The sequence below is a fragment of the Zootermopsis nevadensis genome, unplaced genomic scaffold, assembly GCF_977971745.1.
Source record: "Zootermopsis nevadensis isolate Lab colony 2312 unplaced genomic scaffold, Znev_1.0 Znev_ptg000010l, whole genome shotgun sequence".
NCBI lineage: Eukaryota > Metazoa > Arthropoda > Insecta > Blattodea > Termopsidae > Zootermopsis > Zootermopsis nevadensis.
In genome coordinates this window covers 9823732-9846629 of record NW_028259142.1, presented here as the reverse complement: position 1 = coordinate 9846629, position 22898 = coordinate 9823732, and the positions used below count along the sequence as shown (strand labels likewise).

The 22898-nt window shown below is 35.6% G+C and overlaps 1 protein-coding gene across 11 annotated transcripts in view; it reads left to right on the top strand.

The window, feature by feature from the left end:
• The window catches only part of LOC110833910 (putative multidrug resistance-associated protein lethal(2)03659), a 46202-nt gene that overhangs the window by 4781 nt on the left and 18523 nt on the right, over nt 1-22898 (top strand). For 10 of the 11 annotated variants that reach the window (XR_015534389.1, XR_015534388.1, XR_015534390.1 and 7 more), the window contains 12 exons: nt 79-203; nt 669-779; nt 2033-2167; nt 2654-2858; nt 6944-7166; nt 7678-7834; nt 8951-9089; nt 10757-10867; nt 11441-11767; nt 12495-12781; nt 18807-18990; nt 20221-20421. Coding sequence is in view for 8 of the 11 variants with exons in the window: in XM_087346018.1 (XP_087202144.1) it covers nt 127-203; nt 669-779; nt 2033-2167; nt 2654-2858; nt 6944-7166; nt 7678-7834; nt 8951-9089; nt 10757-10867; nt 11441-11767; nt 12495-12781; nt 18807-18990; nt 20221-20421 (2157 nt within the window). In the remaining 3 variants the exon portion in view is untranslated. Of the gene's footprint in view, nt 1-78; nt 204-668; nt 780-2032; nt 2168-2653; nt 2859-4972; nt 5047-6943; nt 7167-7677; nt 7835-8950; nt 9090-10756; nt 10868-11440; nt 11768-12494; nt 12782-18806; nt 18991-20220; nt 20422-22898 lie in introns of those variants that run through there. The other variant, XM_087346020.1, reaches the window with a different exon arrangement.

Sequence of the window (22898 nt, the reverse complement as noted above, 5' to 3'; positions counted from 1 at the left end):
CAGCTATAGAAGCAAGTGATCACACAGAATTAGTGTTTTTATTGCAGTTGCTCATTTTACATGCTTTGTTTTTTATAGTTTGGAATACCTAGGAAAAGTGCTAGTGAGAAACATGGAGGTATAAAGATGGATGCTAGCAGCAAGAAGAGAGAGATTCCTCATCCCAGGGCTTCTGCAAATCCACTGTCAGCTATCACATTCTAGTAAGATGAATTGATAACTGAATCTGTAACCATTTTGGATTTTGTATTAATATAGTAAATAAAGGTTGTAATTGGAATAATATTATTATTGTTGCTATTGGATGATATATTAGCATTAATATTATTCTTAGTATTACTCTTATTAAGACTTTATTACTATTATGCACATTTGCAGTACTGTGGAGTACCTTTTAAAATTGTATCTGCTTATCTGTCAGTACATATGAAACAACTCTGATATGGATAAACCAACTTTGAGGAAATTTGATACTGAATAATTTTGTGAATCTTTTTTTAGCCAATTCAGTTTTCATTTAGTTTGAATACATACTTTTAATAACTTCTTTACATAAGAATATAATACTTTGTCTTCCTTACACAGCATAATAATTTTCCATCATCAGGGTGATGATGGAGGCAGCAAGTGCAAAGGCTGTATATAAAATATGTTTTCATGTTTCTCAGTTGGCTATTAGGTACCTTCAAGAAAGGGTTTAAGAAAGACTTGGAAATAGAGGATTTGTACTCCACACTTGAGGAACATCGATCTGATTATTTGGGGAACAAAGTGGAAAGGTAAGATGTATATTTGATCCACTGTGTGAAGTTGTACAAAGTTTGTCTATTATCAAGTGGCATGTAGTGTTATTTTATATGGCCGTCAAAATGTCACACCTATGCTATCAACCCACTTTTATCTTTTGGACACATGACCTTGAGCCACATAACAGCTGTTTAAGTATTGACTATCTAACATCAAAGATGTGTTTTTTGAGATCAAGGTGTGTTCATTGTTGAACATTACTCAAAGCATAGACTACTATTTAATTTCATATTGTTATATTTCAAGTAGATGGCTGTATGACATCTCTGTGATGTTGTCAAGTGGATAGTATTGCTGTACTTTGTATTTGGAAGATTCAGAGTTCAAGTCTCAGCCTGGAGACTGGCTATTCCAACTTGGTTTTTTGTACTTTTCCTCAGTCTCTCCTGTCTAATGCCAAGATAGTACCTTAAATTAAGCCATGACCACTTCCTTCCATATGTTTTGTATTTTGTTATTCATGAATTATCCCATTGTTTGTTGCTTTGTAATCTGAGCTATTTACAGCATTGTTAAATAAACTGTAAATAGAATTTATTTACTCTGTGTGGAAAGATCAGATGTCTCACTGTCTTCTTTTTTAAATTTTTTCTCATCACAGAGTTGCTGGATATCATTTTAGCATGGTCTGTAATCACAGTTTAGTACAAGGGCAGACGAGCTAGGCTGTGGACCGAACTGGAGAAATCAGACATATTTGTGAACCAAGCATTAGCAGAAAAGTATATAAATTGGTTCATTAATATTGTTATATGCATATAATGGCCTTGAACAAGTTGTATATACAAATTAACTCGTTAATTCAGGTTGGTAATTCATGTGTGTAGGACCACAAGTGACTGACATTCCTTAGTTTGATACCACATGGTCTTAATACTTGAGGTTTGCTAAAAGATGTTTTTATTTCCAGCTTGTTTGTTATCCATAAATAATGACACAATTAATTGTCATTGGTGAGAATAATTGGTACCAGATGGATTTGAGCCATATCCTAACATGTCTTATAAGCATTTAATCTCCAAATTTTTAATTTTCATCTAGACACATGCCTTATAGAGTATGAACTGAACTGAATGTGGTTGTAATTTCTCATTTTCAGACTTGGTAACTTATTTGTGTCAGTGTCTCCTTTCATGTTTATAAGACTGTTAGTAAATGTGTGTTTGGAGAACTACAGAATAAATAAAAACAGAAATGACTGTGTACATAATACTAATTGCTTCAGGTTGTGGAATCAGGAACTGGAGCAAGCTGGTGGCATAAATGGAAAACCTAGTTTGTTTAAAGTTCTCAGAAGATGCTTTGGTCTTGAAGTCATTCTCATTGGGCTGATATTGGCTTTTGAGGAACTACTCTTCAAGTGAGTGATATAACTCCATATTTTCCAGGTTTTCATCTACTAACTATATGATTGACTGGCCAGATGTTTTGGAACCTAAATATTCATTGCTAAAGCATATCATTTGATCCTGCACTGAGCCTCTTTAGTTTCAGGGCATGGTAGCTCTTGAGGTAATTGTGAATGTGTTTAATAGTCAGTCACAGACAGTTGAAAAGGGATAGTTGGAGGCTAAGCTATCACTGTGAAATTCAGTTTTATACCTAGTAATGAAATTTATGGGGTGAATGTTATATCTGGTAACCCATCAGCCCGCTTTTTTGGTAGGTAATACTTTGTTTCAAACCTTACAGTGGACTTAAATGAAAATATGCATGAATAAACCTGTGATAAAGCATTTACCTTGCTAACCTAATTCCTGTGTATTTTCTTTTTCCATAAATTAATGAACTACTAGAAAAATATGTTTCTGTCAGAGTGTAATGCATTTTTTGTTGTAATGTGCAGGGTAACTCAGCCCCTATTTGTAGGAGGATTTATCCGGTATTTCTCACCAGAGAGCAACATGAGCCGAAACACAGCATTCATGTATGCTGCTGCCATTGTGATATGTTCAGCTGTTAACGTAATTGTGAGACAATCATTCATGATGGCTATGTTCCATTTGGGCATGAAAATACGAGTTTCCCTCTGTTCCCTCCTCTATAGGAAGGCAAGTACATACTTCTGTCATATTTATTCTATAATATTCAGCAACTGGCCACCTAATCTGTGTTGTAGTGTATTTTTTTCTGAAGTAGTTGGCATTGCGTGTGGTGTTTGAGAATGTATTTATCATCATCATCATCATCATCAGTTCAATTATTTGTGTTTGCCAACAGTCAAGCAAGGCAATTGACAGTTAAGCACTAAAAGGAACAATACATTTAAAATAAAAATAAGAAACATGATCCAAACACACAATGTAAACCCTACAGAATATGGACAAAGAAAAATTAAAAGAAACTATAATTTTATTTAATGTAAAAATGATTTATATAAGTGAAATATAATCTTTGTAGAAAATGTTTATGTCCTTGCAAAAAACATTGGCATCAGAATCACATCTAGCTGAGGGACTTACCTTAAAATTGTAATGTACCATAAATGTAGAGTAGTCTCTAATTATCCTAGTAGTTATTTCTGCACAGGGAAAATTAAATGTGGAAGAACAGCTAATTTTGTATTTAAGTACATTAATAAGAAAAATGGCATGTAGATACTGCCACCTGAAATAAAGTGTTGAAAGATTCAGTCTAGCTAAAATACCTTCATATGTATTTATTTTTATATATATATATATATATATGTAAACACACAGAAAAATCTTCTATAACATGAGGTAGAAAATTTTCTTTGGACTAAGTGAGATTTCATGTTGTCAAAGCAGCAAGTATGAAGGTGTCTATCTTCTGAGACACTGTGCTTTGTATTTACTTCTGATGATGAAGGCAGTAAGCACCTTTGAAATATCAGTCAATTCCTATGAAACTACACAGCACAACATCCCAGAAGACAGCCATCTTATTTCCTTCGGACTCTTGCAAGTGTGGACAAATTTGTCATTGTATTGGAGTTCTAGCCAAGATTCATTTTGCAGTTTGAGCCACAGAAAGGCGATACACAAGACTATTAGCAGTGCAAAAAGGAGAGGTAATATAATGAATCAAACCAAAACTTAACATTTTTAAGCCTTGATAAAACATGTAGTCAGTGTGGTGATGAAAATAGAGCTAACAGTCTTACACACCTCCAAGATCTGAACACACCAAGAATGTAAAATAATGTAAGACTTGAGGTTCTCACAGCGGTGAGTATGAAGATTTCTGTCTTCTGGGTTATTGCGCTGTGTAGTCTGGTCGATGTTAACCAACGTTTCAGAGGTCATACTGCCTCCGTCATCAGGGCGATGACGGAGGCAGTATGACCTCTGAAACGTTGGTTAACATCGACCAGACTACACAGCGCAATAACCCAGAAGACAGAAATCTTCAATGTAAAATAAGATCATTACACAACTTGTTGTTTAAGTTGTATGTATGGAAATAAATGGTGTAGGCATCAAAGTAACCCTTTCACTATGACCATCAGCTAATCTTTTGTGCATCACTGTTCTTCTGATCTTCCAGTAGTCATGTGTTTACTTAACACACAATATCTTACTCAGAAGAATCTTACAGAAATCATCTGGTTCCAGAAAATGTCTGCACAAATGGTGAAATCATAAATCTTGTGTCTATAGGTATAACCCCCTATAGATCCCAGGTCTTGTGGTGTCCCTGGGTCTTTGAAGAAAATTAACCTCTTAACTAGGGTATTGCTCTCACCCAGACCTGGGCCTTTTAGGCACCCTTTTCAAGTACTTCCTGGGCTATGTATTGCCATGTACCCAGGTTGCCATAAGCCCCCAGTACTACTTTCCTTCTGGTGCTTGCCACATAAGGTCTGCCTATGGAACATTTGTCTTTACAGCATCTCTGGGTTGACTGATAACATCAGCTCCCCTGTGTAGTGGCAACATCCATCTACTTTACTACTGTTTTCTCTTGTATTTACACATCTTGATTTTGCCCCATTTGTAGAATGGAAATGTTTATTTAAGGAGTTGATTTATATAATTAAAAGGCAGGTGAAACTATATACAAAAATGTAATTAATGTTTGCTACATTTTGTCCTCTGTAAAATTATAACCAATGTATGTACATTCTGTATGAAATAATTTTTGCAGGATAAAACTAATTTACACTGAGTAGGAAAAACATTAGGTGTTGTAAATCTGCTTCCAGGACAGAAATCATGTAACTTGTACATCAAATGCCTTCCTTCAAGTTGTATGCAGCTTTCCCAGGCAGTCACAGAGGTTTGTGTTTGTCTTGACAATTGTCATGACATTAACAGAGAACAATGAAACATCAGTAAATTTTATAAGATTACATTTAGAATTAACATAATTTAAAATGAAGGAATTCAAAAATGTTTGTTTAATCAAAAAATTAATATTAGTGGGGAATTTTTTCTTGTTGTTAATATCAAGTGGTTAATTCAGTTTAAACATGCTGTTTTAATTAAGGGGCAATTTTTTGTATTGGTTTATTCATTATTCAGTTTGGTATAAGGTTACCTTTGAAATTTTACATGAATAATTTTATCTGATTAATTGTTAAGTCTCAGTATGACAACAGTGCAAGCTGGAAATGATTTGCCATGATGAAATGTCTGGTACTTATCTTGGTAGCATTTCAACAGGAACTTGATTATATTTGTGCTATAGGTAAATTATAAATAGATGTTTTATTTCATGACATTCATACCTCAAAGAATTGTCAGTTCATATTTACAGTATTCACATTGTCTAAAATAATATTATAGTTTCTTACAGCACTATATTATCCAGTATTTTAAGTAGAATATTAGAAAATAAACATGAGCATTTCATCAGGGTCCAGATTTTATGTACATTATAATGCTAATGCAATAGCATCCTTACCAACTACTGTTATTTCTAGATAGTGTACAGGAATTCTATAAAATAGTGGCCATATTTAGATTAAAATGCTTTCTGAATGTGATAAGATTAAACTTTGGTTTTTAAAATAATTTATTTTTTATTTTTTTAATATTAGGTCCATTTCTATCTGAACTGTTGCCATGTGTACACCAACATATCTTAGGTAACTAGCTGTAGCAGCTGATATTCTTCATTTTAACTTTTGTAGTGGTATTAGTTTTGAGGAGTTCATTTGTTCTTTATGTAACCCCAAGGAAATACAACTGGGTGAATCACAAAGCTAAAAGCAATCTCTCTGCTCCCCCAGTTATTTATCATCATTGGGTATTCGGTGATTGCTGCAAAATATTAGTGGTAAGTGGGGGTTGTTCTGTGTTGCTGAACGATGATGACAGATACCTCAAGGAATGGAAGAGTATAATTAGCTAACATGTCCAAATATAATTTATTTTTTTCTGAGTGTTTAGAGTGCACTAAACTCATTCATCTTAGGATAATCTCCATGCTTTAGGTAGTCAAATGGATGAATCTGAACCCCAGTTTAGGAGTCATGCATATTTACATCCTTGACTAGCAGAATGCTGCTTCATCAGAAATAGTCCTCTTCACACACACCAGCACAACAAATCTGAAGCAAGATTGTCTGTCTGCTTTAGTATTGTGTTATAAAATCACTTTATAAAAGTAGACTGCTAGTGTAGGATGGTCTGTAAGGTTTTGTACAATGCAGGATTTTTTATAAAGTTGAAATTATTATTAAGGCACTTATTTTATAAAAGAAAGAACACTATGGTGGCTGTCCAAAATATTTCCAATGTAGTGGCTGATAACCAGTGTAGCTAGGAACTTTAAATTTATCAATATTAATGTCTGTTAACTTCTTTGTTTGTTGAAAAGTGACATTATTATGGCTTCGAAAATCTTTTGAGTTTGTTTTCATACACAGGAATATTAGAACTTGGAGGTTTAAAGCAACCTGTTTTAATTGTTTATTTAGCCTGCAGATTTTTAAAATGTAGTAAAACTTAACTTCCATTGCTATCAAAGGGTTTACAAAATATTAGGATCAAGTTACCTTAGTTATAGCCTGAGCAATTGCAGTATAGTTGACATGAAGAAAAACAGCTTTTATGAGGTGATTCAGAATTCTGTACTCTTTGTGCCAATTGTTTGGGATTTCTGACATTGCACTTTCAAATTCATGCCTTGTACATTATGAACCCTTTTGTAATTCTGAACTCTATTTTAGGCATTGAGGTTGACTAAGACAGCTCTGAGGGAAACAACTATAGGCCAAGCAGTAAATCTTATGTCCAACGATGTGAACCGGTTTGACCATAGTGTCAATTTCTTTGTGTACCTCTGGTTTGGTCCATTACAAACACTTGTTATATCATATCTGATGTGGCGTGAAATTGGCTTTGCTGCAGTTATTGGAGTTGCAACCATTGTGCTTGTTATTCCATTACAAGGTGTGTATTTGGAGGAAATTCTAATCATGAAACTACAAATTATTGTGTATAAGTACATGTATGAGCCCCTTTAATAACATGACCCAAGCCTCTATGAAGATGTCTGTTTAACCCATCAACTTTATGGAAGTTACACTGCTACCATTTACTGCTGCAGAATTTATGAAACACTGCTGTAATCCTAAGATAACCTTAATTCTGCCTCTAGTTCATGATCTGCATTTACTTTATGTAATATGGTAAGTTTAAGAATTTGATGAAACTTCAAAATTTATAACCTAATTGGAGCCTGAGGGAGGGTTAAGCATATTAACACTGATTGTTTGCCATTTACATTTCATATATAGGGCATCATTATTTTACATGCTAGGTAAAGATTAAAACTCGTAGACTTACGAGATCAGAAAGCTTGAATATTGTCCCATATCCAGTAAGCAGTAACCCTGCTATGGTACTTTATATCCATGGTATTTGTATTAGTTGGTTAATTGTGTATTTTTCAATTTATCAGCATATTTTGGAAAGTTGCTGTCCACTTTCCGTCTCCGCACTGCCAAGCGAACTGATGAGCGAGTTAGATTCATGAATGAGATCATTGTTGGCATACAGGTTATCAAGATGTATGCGTGGGAGAAACCATTTGCTTATCTTGTCTCTGTTGCTCGCAGGTAACTTCCTTTTAGTAATTTAATAACTTACTGCAGAAACTTGTCTGTCAGTTGTTTTCCTTCAGTCCTCTTAACCTCTGCATTTAGCCTACTTACCTTCTAATGCTGAAGCAAAGCATCTGTGTTTATCTGACCATTTGTGTGTCTTATTCACCAATTATGAACAGGACAATTAGCCTTTAATTGTTGTATGTACAGTAGGCACTCAATTATTCATTTTTTTGATTAACTGCTTCAAAATATTGAGTGAGATCAGACAATTCAGGTTGTTGCAATGAAGGCCACAACTGAATTCCAGGTGTAAGTAATTCTAGAGTCCTTGTGAAGTTGAGGGTTTCTCAGCTATTCAAGAATTTCCTAATCTACTTCAGTATTATTCATTCACTCCTGCTTAGGTGTTGCAGGTATCTACCAGCTTAACAAATAAATGAGTCGGAACTACCACTTTGCATGTGCTTTGTAGGATTATTCTCAGAACATTGGAGTTGGACATTCTTGTCGAATTCAGCTTTACCCAGTTAAATACTTCACACTTAGTGTAAGTCATATGATTGGGAATTAGAGTCATTCTGGAAAAATTAAAGGGTTAAGTCCCAATAGTTATGGTGGGAGGTGAACCCTAGCTACATGTTCCAGAAGATAAGTGCTATCTTAGGATTGTAATAATAACATGTTTAAATGCACTCCTGATTTGACATAGATTTTTTTTAAATGGATTGTTTACACCATAGTGTCCCACGCCGTCTGAGGCATCATGCTTCGGACTGGTGATACGGAATGCGCGCTGGTTCGAGTCTTGGGGGAGAAGAAATTTTCTCATGAGCTTTTGACCAGTGTATGGGACCAGTGCCAACCCAGCATCGTGAGGAAATTGGGGAGCTACAATGAGTAGCGTAATCCGGTCAGGAAAGCTAGCAATGGCTGGGGGTTCGTTGTGTTGACCACACGTCACCCTATATCTGGTTGGATGATCGTTCACCTCTGCTTAGGCATGTGAACGTGAGGCCAGCAGTCAGCTAGTCGGCTTTGGCTCTCTGGAGCTGTTACGCCACGGATTTAATTTAATTTACACCATAGTAATTTACTATGTCTGATACAGTTATTCTTTTCTTGCAGAAATGAAATTCAAACAGTTAGGGCTGCACTTTATGTGCGTGGTTTGCTCTTATTGATTGGAAAGTTTTCAACAAAGATTGCCATATTTATTGCTATAGTGTCATACGCTCTACTTGGGAACAAGATAACGGCTGAGAAGGTGAGAGACTTTTGTGTTTATGGAAAACAAATTATTCTTGGCTGCATGATTTTCTCAATACTTGGAGTTCTATGCGGAGATTGTGGTGTGCAAGTGAGTGTTGTTAGAATCCCATCATTACTTCATTTTGCTTTTTCAACTGCTTTGTACATGTGGTAAATCAGGATCTGTATTGACATGCTTGTGATGGAAGATATGCGCTAGGGTATTCTATTTTAAATGGTATCTTGAATATAATCATACAGTCTGCTATGTTATCACTTGTCAAGCTGTAGCTTGTTGAACAGACACTGGAGTTTGTCTCATGACATTTGGAAATATGGAAATGCTAAAACTGTCATGGCAAGAGGAAGTGCAGGTGCTTTTGAACATCAGGGATAAAACCAGGAGTTGGTGTGTGTGCTTTGGCATGTATACCTGCAAAGACAAAATATCCATCTCTTGTGGCTGCAGGTAGTGGAGTCATTGCTTCTTGGAGTCACACAGTATTACAATGCTGATACTGAGTTTGTCAAATATATGCAGTGAAACAGCACAGTGTATTTCACAGAAAAGGGTATGGCCAATGCATGTATCTTATCAGCACTTGGTTTATTTCAGTGGCTTATTCAGAAATATGTTTCTAAATATCCTATTTTGGAGCATCAGATTTGTGAGTTTTCTGTCACTCTTGTATGTTGCCCCATTTCTTATATTGAAGAATGTTTTACATGACAGAAGTATTAGTTGACATTTATCATAAACATTTTGTTTTATTTTTAATCATGAAAGTCACCATTATTACTCAGTTGTGGTCCTCAATTTAATCACTAACAATATCAGGTGAGGAGTACAGCTTATCATTATGCAATTTTCTCCATGAACCATCTTCCTCCCTTTCAGGCCCAAATATCCTCCTCAAAGACCCTCAGTCTATGTTCCTCTCTCAAGGTGAGAGACCATGTTTTGCACCCATAAGCACAAACAGCAAAATTACAGTTTTGTGTATTTTAATGTTTAGTTTTTATGATATTAGGAGAACAAAATATTTTGGACTGAATGATAAAAAGGATTCCCTGAATTTAATCTGCTCTTGAATGTCATTCTGACTTGTTCCTGTCATCCCCAAGTGCTTGAATTTTGTCACATTTTTTAACGACTCATTAGCTGTCTTTATATTTTGGTTTTGTCCTGAATTCTGATGCTGAGACATGATCATGTACCCTGTCTTTTCTGCATTTATTTCTAGACCAATATCCCTACTAGCCCTTAATAATATTTCACTTTTATAGCATTTGTATAGTCACCCAACAGATTAATATTATCAGCATAGACCAACAGCTGATGTGTCCCATTCAGTTCCAAGCTGCCCTGGTTTTCTTGAACTTTGCTGCTGGCATATTCTATGGAAAAATTGAAAAGCAGTGGTGATAGAGCATCTACCTGTTTCAGGCCATTCTGAATTTTGCTAGAGGTTTCACTTAAACATGTTTTAATTAGTCTGACTTGCTTCTTAGGTAAACCAAATTCAAGCAAAATATTGTAAAGAGCTTCTCTTTTAACTGACAACTCTAGAGTGTTACATATGACATCCCGTACTAACAAACTCTACTGTTTTATTTATAATTTGTTTGTTTAAATTAGTCACACCAAATGTATTTATAATTTGTTTTGTTTCTTTTTCCCAGATGTTTGTGATAACCGGATTTATGAATATCATAAACAAGGCAATGACTGATCAGTTTCCTCGATCAATAGCACATGTCTCAGAAGGAGCTGTCTCTGTTAAGAGAATTCAGGTTTGTTTTCCTTGATATATACGTAACAATTAAAATCCATAATTCTGTGAAGTAAATAACTATTTGTTTTTATGTTGTACTTTGACAAAAACTTCAGGTTTAGTTTGTAGAATTGGTACAATATTTTTATTTTCATGCTTTGTTGTTTTGTTCTAAGCTTATTTCCCTTACCAGACAACTTTTTTCATTCCAGAGGTTGTATTGTACCAGCAGCAAGGTATAATGATGAAATGGATGATCATACCACAAAATCATTATCATCAGCAGTTATAGCAAAATGAGATTGATGAATCATTTGAAAATGTGTCAGTCTTATTGACATCTGTGTCACTATAGTAAAGTAGTACTGCAAATGCACACCCTGAAATTTCTTCACAGGATTAGCTTAACTTTCATAGTTTCATTCATATTAAAATGAATGCTAAGGAGAGTTAAAGTTTTAACAAGTAAATAAAATTGCCTTCAAGGTAAACATAAATAACTCTTTTGTTTTTTTATTAAAATTATTGTGTAGTATTAGATGGATAAGAATGTGTATTTTAATTTCAACATAAGTTTATTTTATTGCCACAGAGATTCCTTCTTTATGGTGAAGTGACTACTGCAACTAGGTGCATTGCAAATGATATGAAGACCACAGACTTAATCTGTGACAAAAGCAGACCTCTTGGAAATGAATGCAAGATGGAGATGGCAAAGACTGGTGCTCTGGAATTTAGTGTATATGCAGAAGAAAACAGTACAGATAGTGGTGACACTCCAGACAAGAAAGGTCTCAAGGTTACTAATGTGATGGCCAGGTGGACTGAGGACTTGCCTGAGAACACGCTTACTGATGTGAGTCTGGAAGTAAGACCTGGAGGACTGGTGGCTGTCATTGGACCTGTTGGATCAGGGAAGGTCTGTCACATTCATGACACTGGAGTTTCCTTGGCATATCATTAATTTATTTTATTAATATTATTAATGTGTGGACAACAGACTTCGATCAACCATCTAGCGAAGACTCAAATTGCGTTCCCCATGGATGCAAGTCAGATGCAATATGCTTATTATGAGTCCTTTATTCCTTTAAAGTGGGCATATCAGTAATGATGATTAACTGTGTTAATTAGTGAACATTTTTCTCTATTTAATGACACTTTGTCAACTGCATATATTATGCGATATTGATTGGCAGGATAATTGTAAAAAATGACTTGGAAGTTGTGGCCTAGTTTAAGATATCACAATATTTTGGAATGACAGATTGGCCAGATTCTGGACTGATATTTCAGCCAAGGTGAATGCGAAGCAGGAATTCTGATCACTGTACTGCAATATTGAGAAGTTAGTGGAAATGTTGGTACATTTGTTGCAACGTTCTCTGTAACGGAACAGTTTTTGTTAAGTCTCTTTTCTCCATGACACGTTATTCGGAAAATAAAGAGTGAGATATTTTGATGTTACTATCAGATTTTATTACTTCAATATTTGTCTTGTGTTGTAGAATAAACTTTGTACATTGCTTGTGAAATTGTGCCAATAAAATGTTTATCTTTAAATTGTAGTTCATTGGGGAGTCATTGAGATACACCAAAATGCACCATACTGTACATGTGTTGTTTAAATATTACTGCTGTTGCAGACATCACTGGTCCATGCCGTTCTGAAAGAACTGCCTCTCATCAGCGGTTCCATATTAGTGGGAGAATCAGTATCATACGCGTCGCAAGAACCATGGCTGTTCACAGCCTCTGTGCGGCAGAACATCCTGTTTGGGCAGCTCATGGATAGGAACCGGTACAGACAAGTGGTGAGGGCCTGTGCTCTTGAACGAGACTTCCAGCTGTTGCCCCATGGTGACATGACCATTGTGGGGGAGAGGGGTGTCACTCTGAGTGGTGGGCAAAGAGCAAGAATCAACCTGGCAAGGTGTGATTGTTTTTGTTGTTTACCAGAATTCTACCCAGTTAGTTGCACTATTGTGTTTACACACAAACCAAGTATGCAACTTTAACAAGCAGTTTTTCATAGAATATTTATTAAGATAAATAGATTAATTCTGATAAAATTTCATATGTCAGAGCAAAGGGACCAGTGTCCTGTAATAAATCCATAAGAAATCGCAGTTTAGTTTTCAGAAATTGTCTGCCAAGTCATCAAAAGACGGTTCTGTAATTAAATGTATGTGTTATTGTGCAGCAGAACCAAGTAATTTATTTCACTGAAAGTGAGATAGTATAGCTGCGTCATATTGTGATATTAATTAAAATAATTATTATATTTGTTTACCGTCAAATCACAATAAAATAGTAAGATAAGATAATTAAAATGATTAAAATATCATCTTATGTTCCGTATCGAGCATTTGATTTACATCGGAACATTCACAACATTTTTCGGTTTATCAAACCGTCATCAGGTGTAAATTATAAACTTTTAAACTCAAATTACAATTATTTATAGTTTTTACAATTTTATAATTTTATCATCTTTCTCAGTATATTTTATGGAAGTTGTGTCTAGATATTATTAATATAACATTATTGTTGAGGTGGTGTTATTGATGTTTATACCAGTCATATATGAAATAGCAATCGGTTCAGATGTGTTCAGAGGAGAGATCCAGAAGTGTTACCATCTCGGAACAAGGTTTCTGTTTCAAAATCTCCGATGGTCGCTCCTGATAAGTATCATCAGCCTCTTGTTCTTGACTTTAAACTAGTATTAGACTTCCATAATACAATTACTTTTCCTCGACGTAACTTTAGTAAAGGGGATTATTTGCTACTGTATGAGACTTTGCGAATCACTGACTGGTCATGCATTCTTAAAGAGAATTATGTTGAATCTGCAGTTGAAAACCTCACGGCTGCTGTGTCTGAGGCTATTAACCTTGCTGTCCCTCTTGTTAAGCCAAGGAATTCCGCCTATCCTCACTGGTTTTCCAGTTCTCTTATATATTATATCAAGAAGAAAAATCAGTATTTTAAGAAATTTAAGAAAATTAAATCTGATCATGATTATAGTATTTTCTCCTACTATCGTAGACTAGTTAAAATAACTATTAAGGCTGATAGATTGGTTTGGTTGAGACGTATCGATGCAAATTTAAGATCTCAACCTAAGCACTTCTGGAAATATATTTCTAAATTCAAAAAGAATGATCAGTCGGTTACCCAAATTGTAGTTGGAAACAGAATTATTACGGAGCCTCTATTAATTGCCGAAGCCTTTGCTGACCATTTTTCTTGTGTTTTTAAACCTTCTTCTTATGTTAACACTCAGAATAATTCTGGTTATAATTGCTCTGATTTTATTAATATTCCATCCATCTCCGATGCAGATGTCAAATGGGCGATTTGTCGTCTTCGCTCGACGACTTGTGCCGGACCTGATGGGATTCCAAATTTCATTATTAAAGGCTGTTCCGAGATATTTACTCCACTCTTATGCCACATATTTAACCTCAGTCTACTCAGAGGGGATTTTCCCGCTTCTTGGAAGCAAGGCGCTGTAGTGCCGATTTTTAAGAAAGGCAACAGTGCCTTAGTTTCTAACTATCAGCCCATTTCGATTTTAAATAATTCCTCCAAAATTTTGGAAAGTATTGTACATGATCATCTTTCATGTTATTTCAAATTTAAGTTACACCCTAGTCAGCATGGTTTTTCCAAATCTAAATCTACGGTAACTAACTTAGTCTCCTACCTCACTGATGTTCAGCCTTCTGTTTGCTCACAGGGTCAGATTGACTCTGTATACTTCGATCTCAGACAGGCCTTTGATTCAGTCCCTCATTTCTCTCTTTTAGGAAAGCTTAATCATTTTGGACTATCCTCTCAGTACGTCAAGTGGGTCCAAAGTTATTTATCATCCAGATCGGCCTTTATTCGTATTTTAGGGCAGTCTTCCTCTCCTTACTCGGTGCTATCTGGAGTCCCGCAAGGCTCTACCTTGGGACCTCTATTATTTAATATCTTTATCAATGACATTTGTGACAAAATTAAGTTCTCGAAATTTCTCTTATTTGCTGATGACTTGAAACTATATCGGGACATACATTCTGTGGATGACTGCAAATCTCTTCAAGCCGATATTGATTCTGTACATCAGTGGTGTGAAGTTAATTCTATGGAACTTAATGTTGAGAAAACAAAAATTATATCGTTCACACGGAAAACCAACAGTATTTACTTTAATTACTTTGTAAGTGGTATTTTAATTTCCCGTACTGACTGTATAAAAGATCTTGGTGTATTATTAGACAGTAAACTTTACTTTCACTCTCATGTAAATTTTGTTTATTCTCAGGCACTTAGGACATTAGGGCTTATTCGATTTATTACATATAATTTTTCCTCTTTAGACAGTCTTGTTGTTTTGTATAATGCTTTAGTAAGGCCAAAGCTTGAGTATGCCTCTGTCGCTTGGAATAATCTTACACAGACTGATTCTAATAAATTAGAAAATATTCAAAGGAAATTTGCCAGTTTGTGCAATTACCGGTTTTTTCAGTTTAATACCTCAGGTAAATATGAGTTGATTTTAACTACGTTAAATTTTAGAACACTTTATTCCAGGCGGCGACATCTCGATGCTTTATTTCTTATTAATGTTTTTAAGGGCAAAACAAATTGCAATTCCATTATGGATACTGTTGGTATTCGTGTGCCGTCAAGGCAAATAAGAGAATTTTCTACGTTTTGCGTGTGCGGTGCGCTTAGACACAGTCCTTCAGCCAGGTGTGTCTTTGCTGCTAATTATGTTTGTACATTCTTGGACATTTTTGGTATAATCAATGTTTCTTTTGATGACACTTATTCCATAAGGGATAATACCTAGAGTGGACCTTATTGGTTACTTTTGTACTTTAAATTTGCTTTTTATGTTATCTATTAAGTTTTTAATGTCTTTTTTTTCTTCCTTTTTCTGTGTTGTCTTTGTATTTTGTTTGTTTGTTTGTGTTGCCCTGTAATTGGCTATAGCATCTGTTGGTGAGTACATTAAATAAAGAATTTAATTATAGAATTGAAGTATTTAATTTGGCAAACACGTAAATAAATGAATTGAATTGTATATTGTACATTTATATAATTAGTTCATTTGTTTGTTTGTTTTTTTATTTTAATGTTTCACTTTTAGGCATATTATTTAGCTCATTTACTGTTCATTATTTTGCAATATATTAAATTAAGGAATTGATTTATTATCATTATTATATTGTACATTTATAAATTTAGTTCATTATTTGTTTTTGTATAGCTATGTTTACTTTTATTATTTTTTTGTATTGTTAGTGCTTGGCTGTTATTGGCCTTTTTGGCTGTTGCCAAGCACTCAAATAAATGAATTGAATTGAATTGAATTGAATTATCTTACTATTTTATTGTGATTTGACGGTAAACAAATATAATAATTATTTCACTGAAAGTGTCAAAAGTTTTCCACTTTCAAATGAGCTATTAATTATAAAAATTAAGTATTTGATCTTTTCCATTTGTGTCCCATTTTGAATCTAGAAATACAGTCTTTAAAATTACGAGAGAATTTGAAACTTTTTTATCACTTGCCAGTCTACAGTATATCATTGATGGATTGAAACACAACTGTCACTTCCCAGCTCCTGACCATAACTACATAACTCACCACCAAGCACAAATGGTAACTGCTACTGAAATTATTCACACACAACAGTATATCTGTATTTAACATCATGTTAAGTAATGGTAATTCTTATGCTTTCTGAACAAAAACTAGACAAAAAAAAAAGGGCCAAGGGATAAGGGATTCAGCAACTGCCTACATTACAACTTTCCAAGCGGTGTTTGGTGACAGAATAATAAGTTGTGGTTTATGGCCAACATATTCACCTGATCTTCCCCATGTGACTTTTATTTATGGGATAATTTGAAATACAAATTCTACAGAGCAAACCACGATACAGAAGAGTTAAAGGAAAACATTTGAGGAAAATTTTTGGAGGTTCCACAGGATCTAACCTATTAACCTATTAAATGGTAGAGAGGGTGCATGTGTGTACACAGGGATATTTTCAGAACAGATAAGTTGATTTTATTGTTTCTTGGAGTAATTCTTGATTTGTATTGTTAGAATGTTGCAACATTTGGACAGTGAGCCATGCAGTTCCTTCCAGGAACTGGAAAGTGTTCTGGCTTATCACTGAATGCACTGTATTCAATAACAGTTTTATCTGAATTGTACATAAGGCTGCGGTCACACTGCAAGCGTATTCGCACGAATTAATTGTTGGGCGTTATCGAGCGAGTTCAGGCGAACTTATAGTGGTAGTACTGCAAGCGACATCGCGCGAACGTTTGTGGTGCGAGCCTTCAGTATGAAAATGGAGCTTGAGGAAGAGAACTGTTTGCCTAAGTTTTTAGTAGCTGGAAGAAACGCACGACGATGTTGGATGAATGATATTTACCAAGACAGAAGTGAAAGTGAATTTCACACAAGTTTTGATAAATTGCTTTCATGACTATTACAGGATGTCGTTGAATACATACCAGTACATATTAAATGCTACTGAGGAAGCAATAAAAAAGCAGAGTAATTTCCAAAACTGTATATAACCATCAGAACACTGCTGAATTCTTTGATAGATGAAATTTTCCTAATTCTGTGGGCTACATTGATAGGAAACATATCCGTTTGAAATGTCCAGAAAAATCGGGTCGCAGTTTTATAATTACATACAATTTTTTCCATTGTTTTGCAAGCTGTATGTAACGCAAACTATAAATTTGTGTGTGTTGATATTGGCTGGCACGGAAAACAGAGTGATGGAGGAACCTTCGCTGCATCAAGTTTTTACATATCCCTCGAAAATGGATCATTGAAATTGCCACAAAATGCAAATCTTCCTCAAACTGATGTGTCACTTCCTCATGTTTTATTAGGTGATGACGCGTATCCTTTAAAGACTTACCTGATGAAACCATATTTAAAAAGAGATTTATCAAGGGAAGAACACGTGTATAATTACAGACTCTCCAGAGCACGAGGACAGTAGAATGTGCCTTCGGTATAATTGTAGCCAATTACTCTGAACCAGATAAAGCTGATTTAATCGTAAAGTGCATATGCTTGTTACATAATAGTATTATTGAGAAGGAAAGTATTTATGATCCATCTATCACATCACATCGTCAACACCACAAAATGCAAGCATAATAAATATAAACAATCACTATCAAATAATAGGTCAGCACAACAGGCTTGTGACATCAGGGATGCATTTAAAAACTATTTAACAGTAGTGAAGATAAAATTATCCAACAGTTCAACGTTCACTAATTATCTGTGCCACACACAATCCCCTACTTCAACAAACATAAATGTAGAATTTGTACTGGTGTGGCAAGGAAGAGTTTGTAATAAACTTAAATTGCAATATTTAGTCACTAATTTTTTGCCATAACTTCCTTGAAACCTCTCTGTTGTGATAAGTTTTCATTTTTTGGTCCCACAAAGCCTTCTCATTGAACACAAGATGAATTAATTTTTCAGTATCCATCTCTTCACGCGAATGGAAACAAACATGTTTGAACAACGAGCGATACGCGCGATAACTTCGCTTGCAGTGTGACCAGTTACATACCTTGTAACGTGTTTGATAGTTCGGCCGTACTCGCGCGATATCGCTCGACCGTCAATTCGCGCAAATATGCTTGCAGTGTGACCGCATCCTAAGAATGGATACCATTGACTTTTGGATGAATATTTGAGTTTTGATCACTTTACATCACTCTATCCACTTAACACAGGTCTTGCAGTCCACAGCTTTTATGTATCAATTTCTCTTTGCACTACCGTCTAGCTATACAAAACATTACTCTTTCTGTACACTGAACTAATTTTTTGCCTTACTAATTTTGTTTCCTTCTGCATCTATTTATAAATATTGACTTTCAGTGTTACATCCATACTTTAGGGCTATTTACAAGCAAGCTGACCTATATATACTGGATGACCCACTTTCTGCAGTGGATGCCCATGTAGGTCGTCACCTGTTTGATGACTGTATCTGCAACTTCCTGCATGGTAAAACTCGCGTGCTGGTGACACACCAACTGCAGTATCTTCAGACAGTGGACAAAATAGTCATCCTTAATAATGTTAGTATCTGAAATCATTCATGATCTATAGTTACATCTGTAATATTCAGACTAATATATGAAGATGTTCATAAAAAAATAAATTTATATATATACAACAGACATTATGGTAAAATCTAACAGACCACAAAAATGTCTTCATTAAAAATTATTTATATGTGATGAATCTGTGGAAAATGTGAAACAGAACTTAAAATGATGGAAAGATTGCTATCTTCTGGGTTATTGCACCATATAGTCTGGTATATTTCCACCTATGTTTAAGAGGTTATACTGCCTCAGTCATCAGGGCGATAAATTTACAGTTGAACAGACATTGGAATGCACATGTCCATTGTGCAAACCTTTGATATGCCAGCTGGAATGACGAACAACATAGAGGCAGGCCATGAACAGCAATCAACGAGGCTCATTGAAACTGTGTTGATAATCAAGTAGAATTAACATGTTTCTTAGCAGGTAGTAGCAAACAAAATGCTGTTTCATGTGTGCAAGTGCAGGAGGTAATTTCTGATTCCAGATAATGATATATATGTGCTCACAGCAGGTTCCCTGAATTTTCATTGGGGATAAGAATGTGAAAGTGATGAATTCTTGTGCAACTTTGTCATACGATGAAGTTAAGACAGTGATGAAGATGTGGCTCCATTAATAAGGTGCACAGTTCTTTTGTGATAGAGTCCTGAACTACCTGATTGTTGGTGGAAATGTATGTACTGTAGAGGTGATTACATTGAGAAGAAGTTGTTTACAGAATAAATTTCAAGAACAGTACCAATGAAATATCTGTTACTGTTATGAGAAAGAAAAAATAGGAGGTATTACTTTTTAACATGCTTCCATATTATTTTTAACCAAAATAGTAAGGCATTAGTAATTCACAATAAAAGTAATATACTAACATTATGATTTCATGTATATATTGATGATTTCAGAATTTTGAATAATGCAGCCTGTAATACCTTTACCATTCATGCAGCCCAATATGTTTGAATTTCCCACCAATGTTTAAATACCAGAGTTTTGTTGAAAATAGTTTGTGTGTGAATACTGGTATTTTGTTCAAAACAGAACTTCGTAATTTTCTGTTGATGATGAAATAAGCTGTGTATCACTGGTGTTGACATGACTCTCTAAATGAGGTAGACTTTTTCCACTTTTATAATAAAGAGTGCTGGTGCTTTATGTAAATGTCAGTTTCCACATATGAATAATATATTTGTTTTTTAGGGTATGGTGGAAGCAACAGGCACATATGCTGAGCTGCACAACTCAGGTCTCAATTTTGCCAAGCAGCTTGGTCTGGAAACGGACACAGAAAACAATCAGGAGAAGCACCATAGTGACTCGAAACCTAGCATACCAAGTCATAGCAATTTACAACTTTCACTCCGCAGCACAAAGCGCCAGATCTCAGAGACATCAGAGCATGTGAGTATGTTTTCTGTTAAAAATGAGGAGCCATGATGGTATAGGGATAAGTCACTGGGCCCTGATTTTTATGATAATTTTAGCATTATGATTCCTGTTTGGATATACATGGCAGATTTTCTGTGCACAGATTAGAGTCTTCACTTCTGCTGCTTTTCATGCTTTCATGTGGAGTTATGTTCCCAGATTAATTAATAATTATTTTTAACCTATCTACTCTGGAATATTTAAATAAAGGTAAATAACCCAAGGGCAGAAAATATGGTGTTTTAAATTCACAAAAATGTGTATTTAGACTGAAATGGTTAAACTACTGCAATTTTAATCAAACTTCAAAATAATATTTGTAGGTAGGTCACAACTAACTAACTAACTAGTTGGATTACGGAACCCATAGGTTCATCACCGAATTAACCAAAGCCCTCCACCGGACCCTGTCCTGGGCCAACCAAATCCAGTCTCCTTCAACTCCTATCTCCCATAGATCCTGCCTGAGATTATCCTCCCATCTATGTCTAAGTCTCCCCAGCGGTCTCTTCCCCTCTGGCTTCACAACCAATACCCAGTGCACACCTCTTGTCCCATCCATGTGCACCACATGCCCCGCCCATTTCATTCTTCTTGACCTAATCACCATGACAGTACTGGGGGAAGAGTACAAATTTTTAAGCTCATCATTATGCAGTTTTCACAATACCCCATCCTCTTCTCTCCTAGGCCCAAATATCCTCCTCAACACCCTATTCTCAAACATCTGCAATCTGTGTTCCTCCCTCTGAGTGAGAGACCATGTTTCACACCCATACAAACCAACAAGCAAAATTATTTTTTAGTATACTTTAATTTTCAGGTTCTTAGAAATCAGACGGGAAGACAAAATATTTTGAACTGAGAAGTAGCAAGCATTTCCGGAATTTAGTTTCCTCCTAACTTCCTCATGAGTATCATTTTGATTTGTTATTATTGTTTCCAAATATTTTAACTTTGTCACACTTTCAAAGGATTTATTAGCCACCCTAAGATAATTTTGCCCGCCTGTCTTCTGATGACGAGATACTAACATGTACTTAGTTTTTTCTGAATTTACTTTTAGCCCCACCTTCGACTAGCTTCTAGTAAAACTTCTGTGTTCCTCTTTATTGTATTTTTGTCGTCACCCAGTGAATTAACATCTTGAGCATATACCAATAGCTGATGTATCCCATTCAATTGCAAACCCTCCTGCCTAACTTGGAATTTCCTGATGGCATTTTGTAACACAAAGTTAAAGACCAATGGAGACAAAGCATCTCATATATCAGAATATGTGCATGTGACTTATATTACCTGATTAATTCAGCTTTGAACACATCCCTTGTGATTCTGTGAATTGTTTTCCATAATGAATGGTTAAGTTGAGTACTTCACTCTGTGACCTGTGATCCGATATTTGCTGTAATTTATAGAAGAATAACTGTTAAGCTGTATGAACTAGAGGATAGTTTACTATAATGTGTTGAGGTTAATGAGCAGATTGATCAGTATACGAGGTGCGATCGGAAAGTTTTCAGACTGTGTCAATAGAGGGCGAACCGGATGTAGTACGAGCTTCTGCCGCTAGGGGGTGCGGCCTACGTTCATAGTGAATCAGTGTGCCAGCCGGCATCATCGAATTAGCATTTGTTTCTTAGTTACGGGCGTTTTGGTAGTGCATTACACCGACCCTCCTGCGATTTCGGAATGGTGTGTGCATCAAATTTTGCCAAAGACTCGCCAAAACGGCTACGGAAACCTATGAAATGCTAAAGCAAGCATTTGGGGAGTCCGCAATGGGTCGTGCAGAAACTTTTGTGTGGCATTCACGTTTTAAAAATGGCCGAACCTCTGTCGATGATGACGAGTGTTCTGGACAACCATCTTCGAGCACAACGCCCGAAAATGTTACGAAGATTCGGCAGGCCATTCACGAAGATCGACGTCGTACCATCAACGACTTGTGCGACATTGTTGGGATAGGCTATGGGACCTGTCAGCTGATTCTAAAGGAAGAACTCCACATGCGACGCATCGCAGCCAAGTTTGTGCCAAGGCTCCTGTCTGAGGACCAGAAGCAGAATCGACTTCTCGTTTGTCAGGAGCTCAAAGATCTTGCCGGATCGCCGGATTTAGCTCCGTGTGACTTCTTCCTCTTCCCAAAGATGAAAATTCAGCGAAAGGGAAGGAGATTTGAGACGATAGAAGAGATTCAGGCAGAATCGCAGATGGTGCTTGACAGGCTGACAAAGAAAGATTTCCAGGGATGCTTCCAGGTTTGGCAGCGGCGCTGGGATCGTTGTGTTCACTCCCAGGGGAACTACTTCGAGGGTGTTGGATGAATTTAATACATGAGATAATTGTACGGTTTGTTTGTTTGTTTGTTTGTTTATATATATATTTATATATATATATATATATATATATATATATATATATATATATATATATATGCGCATTCTGGA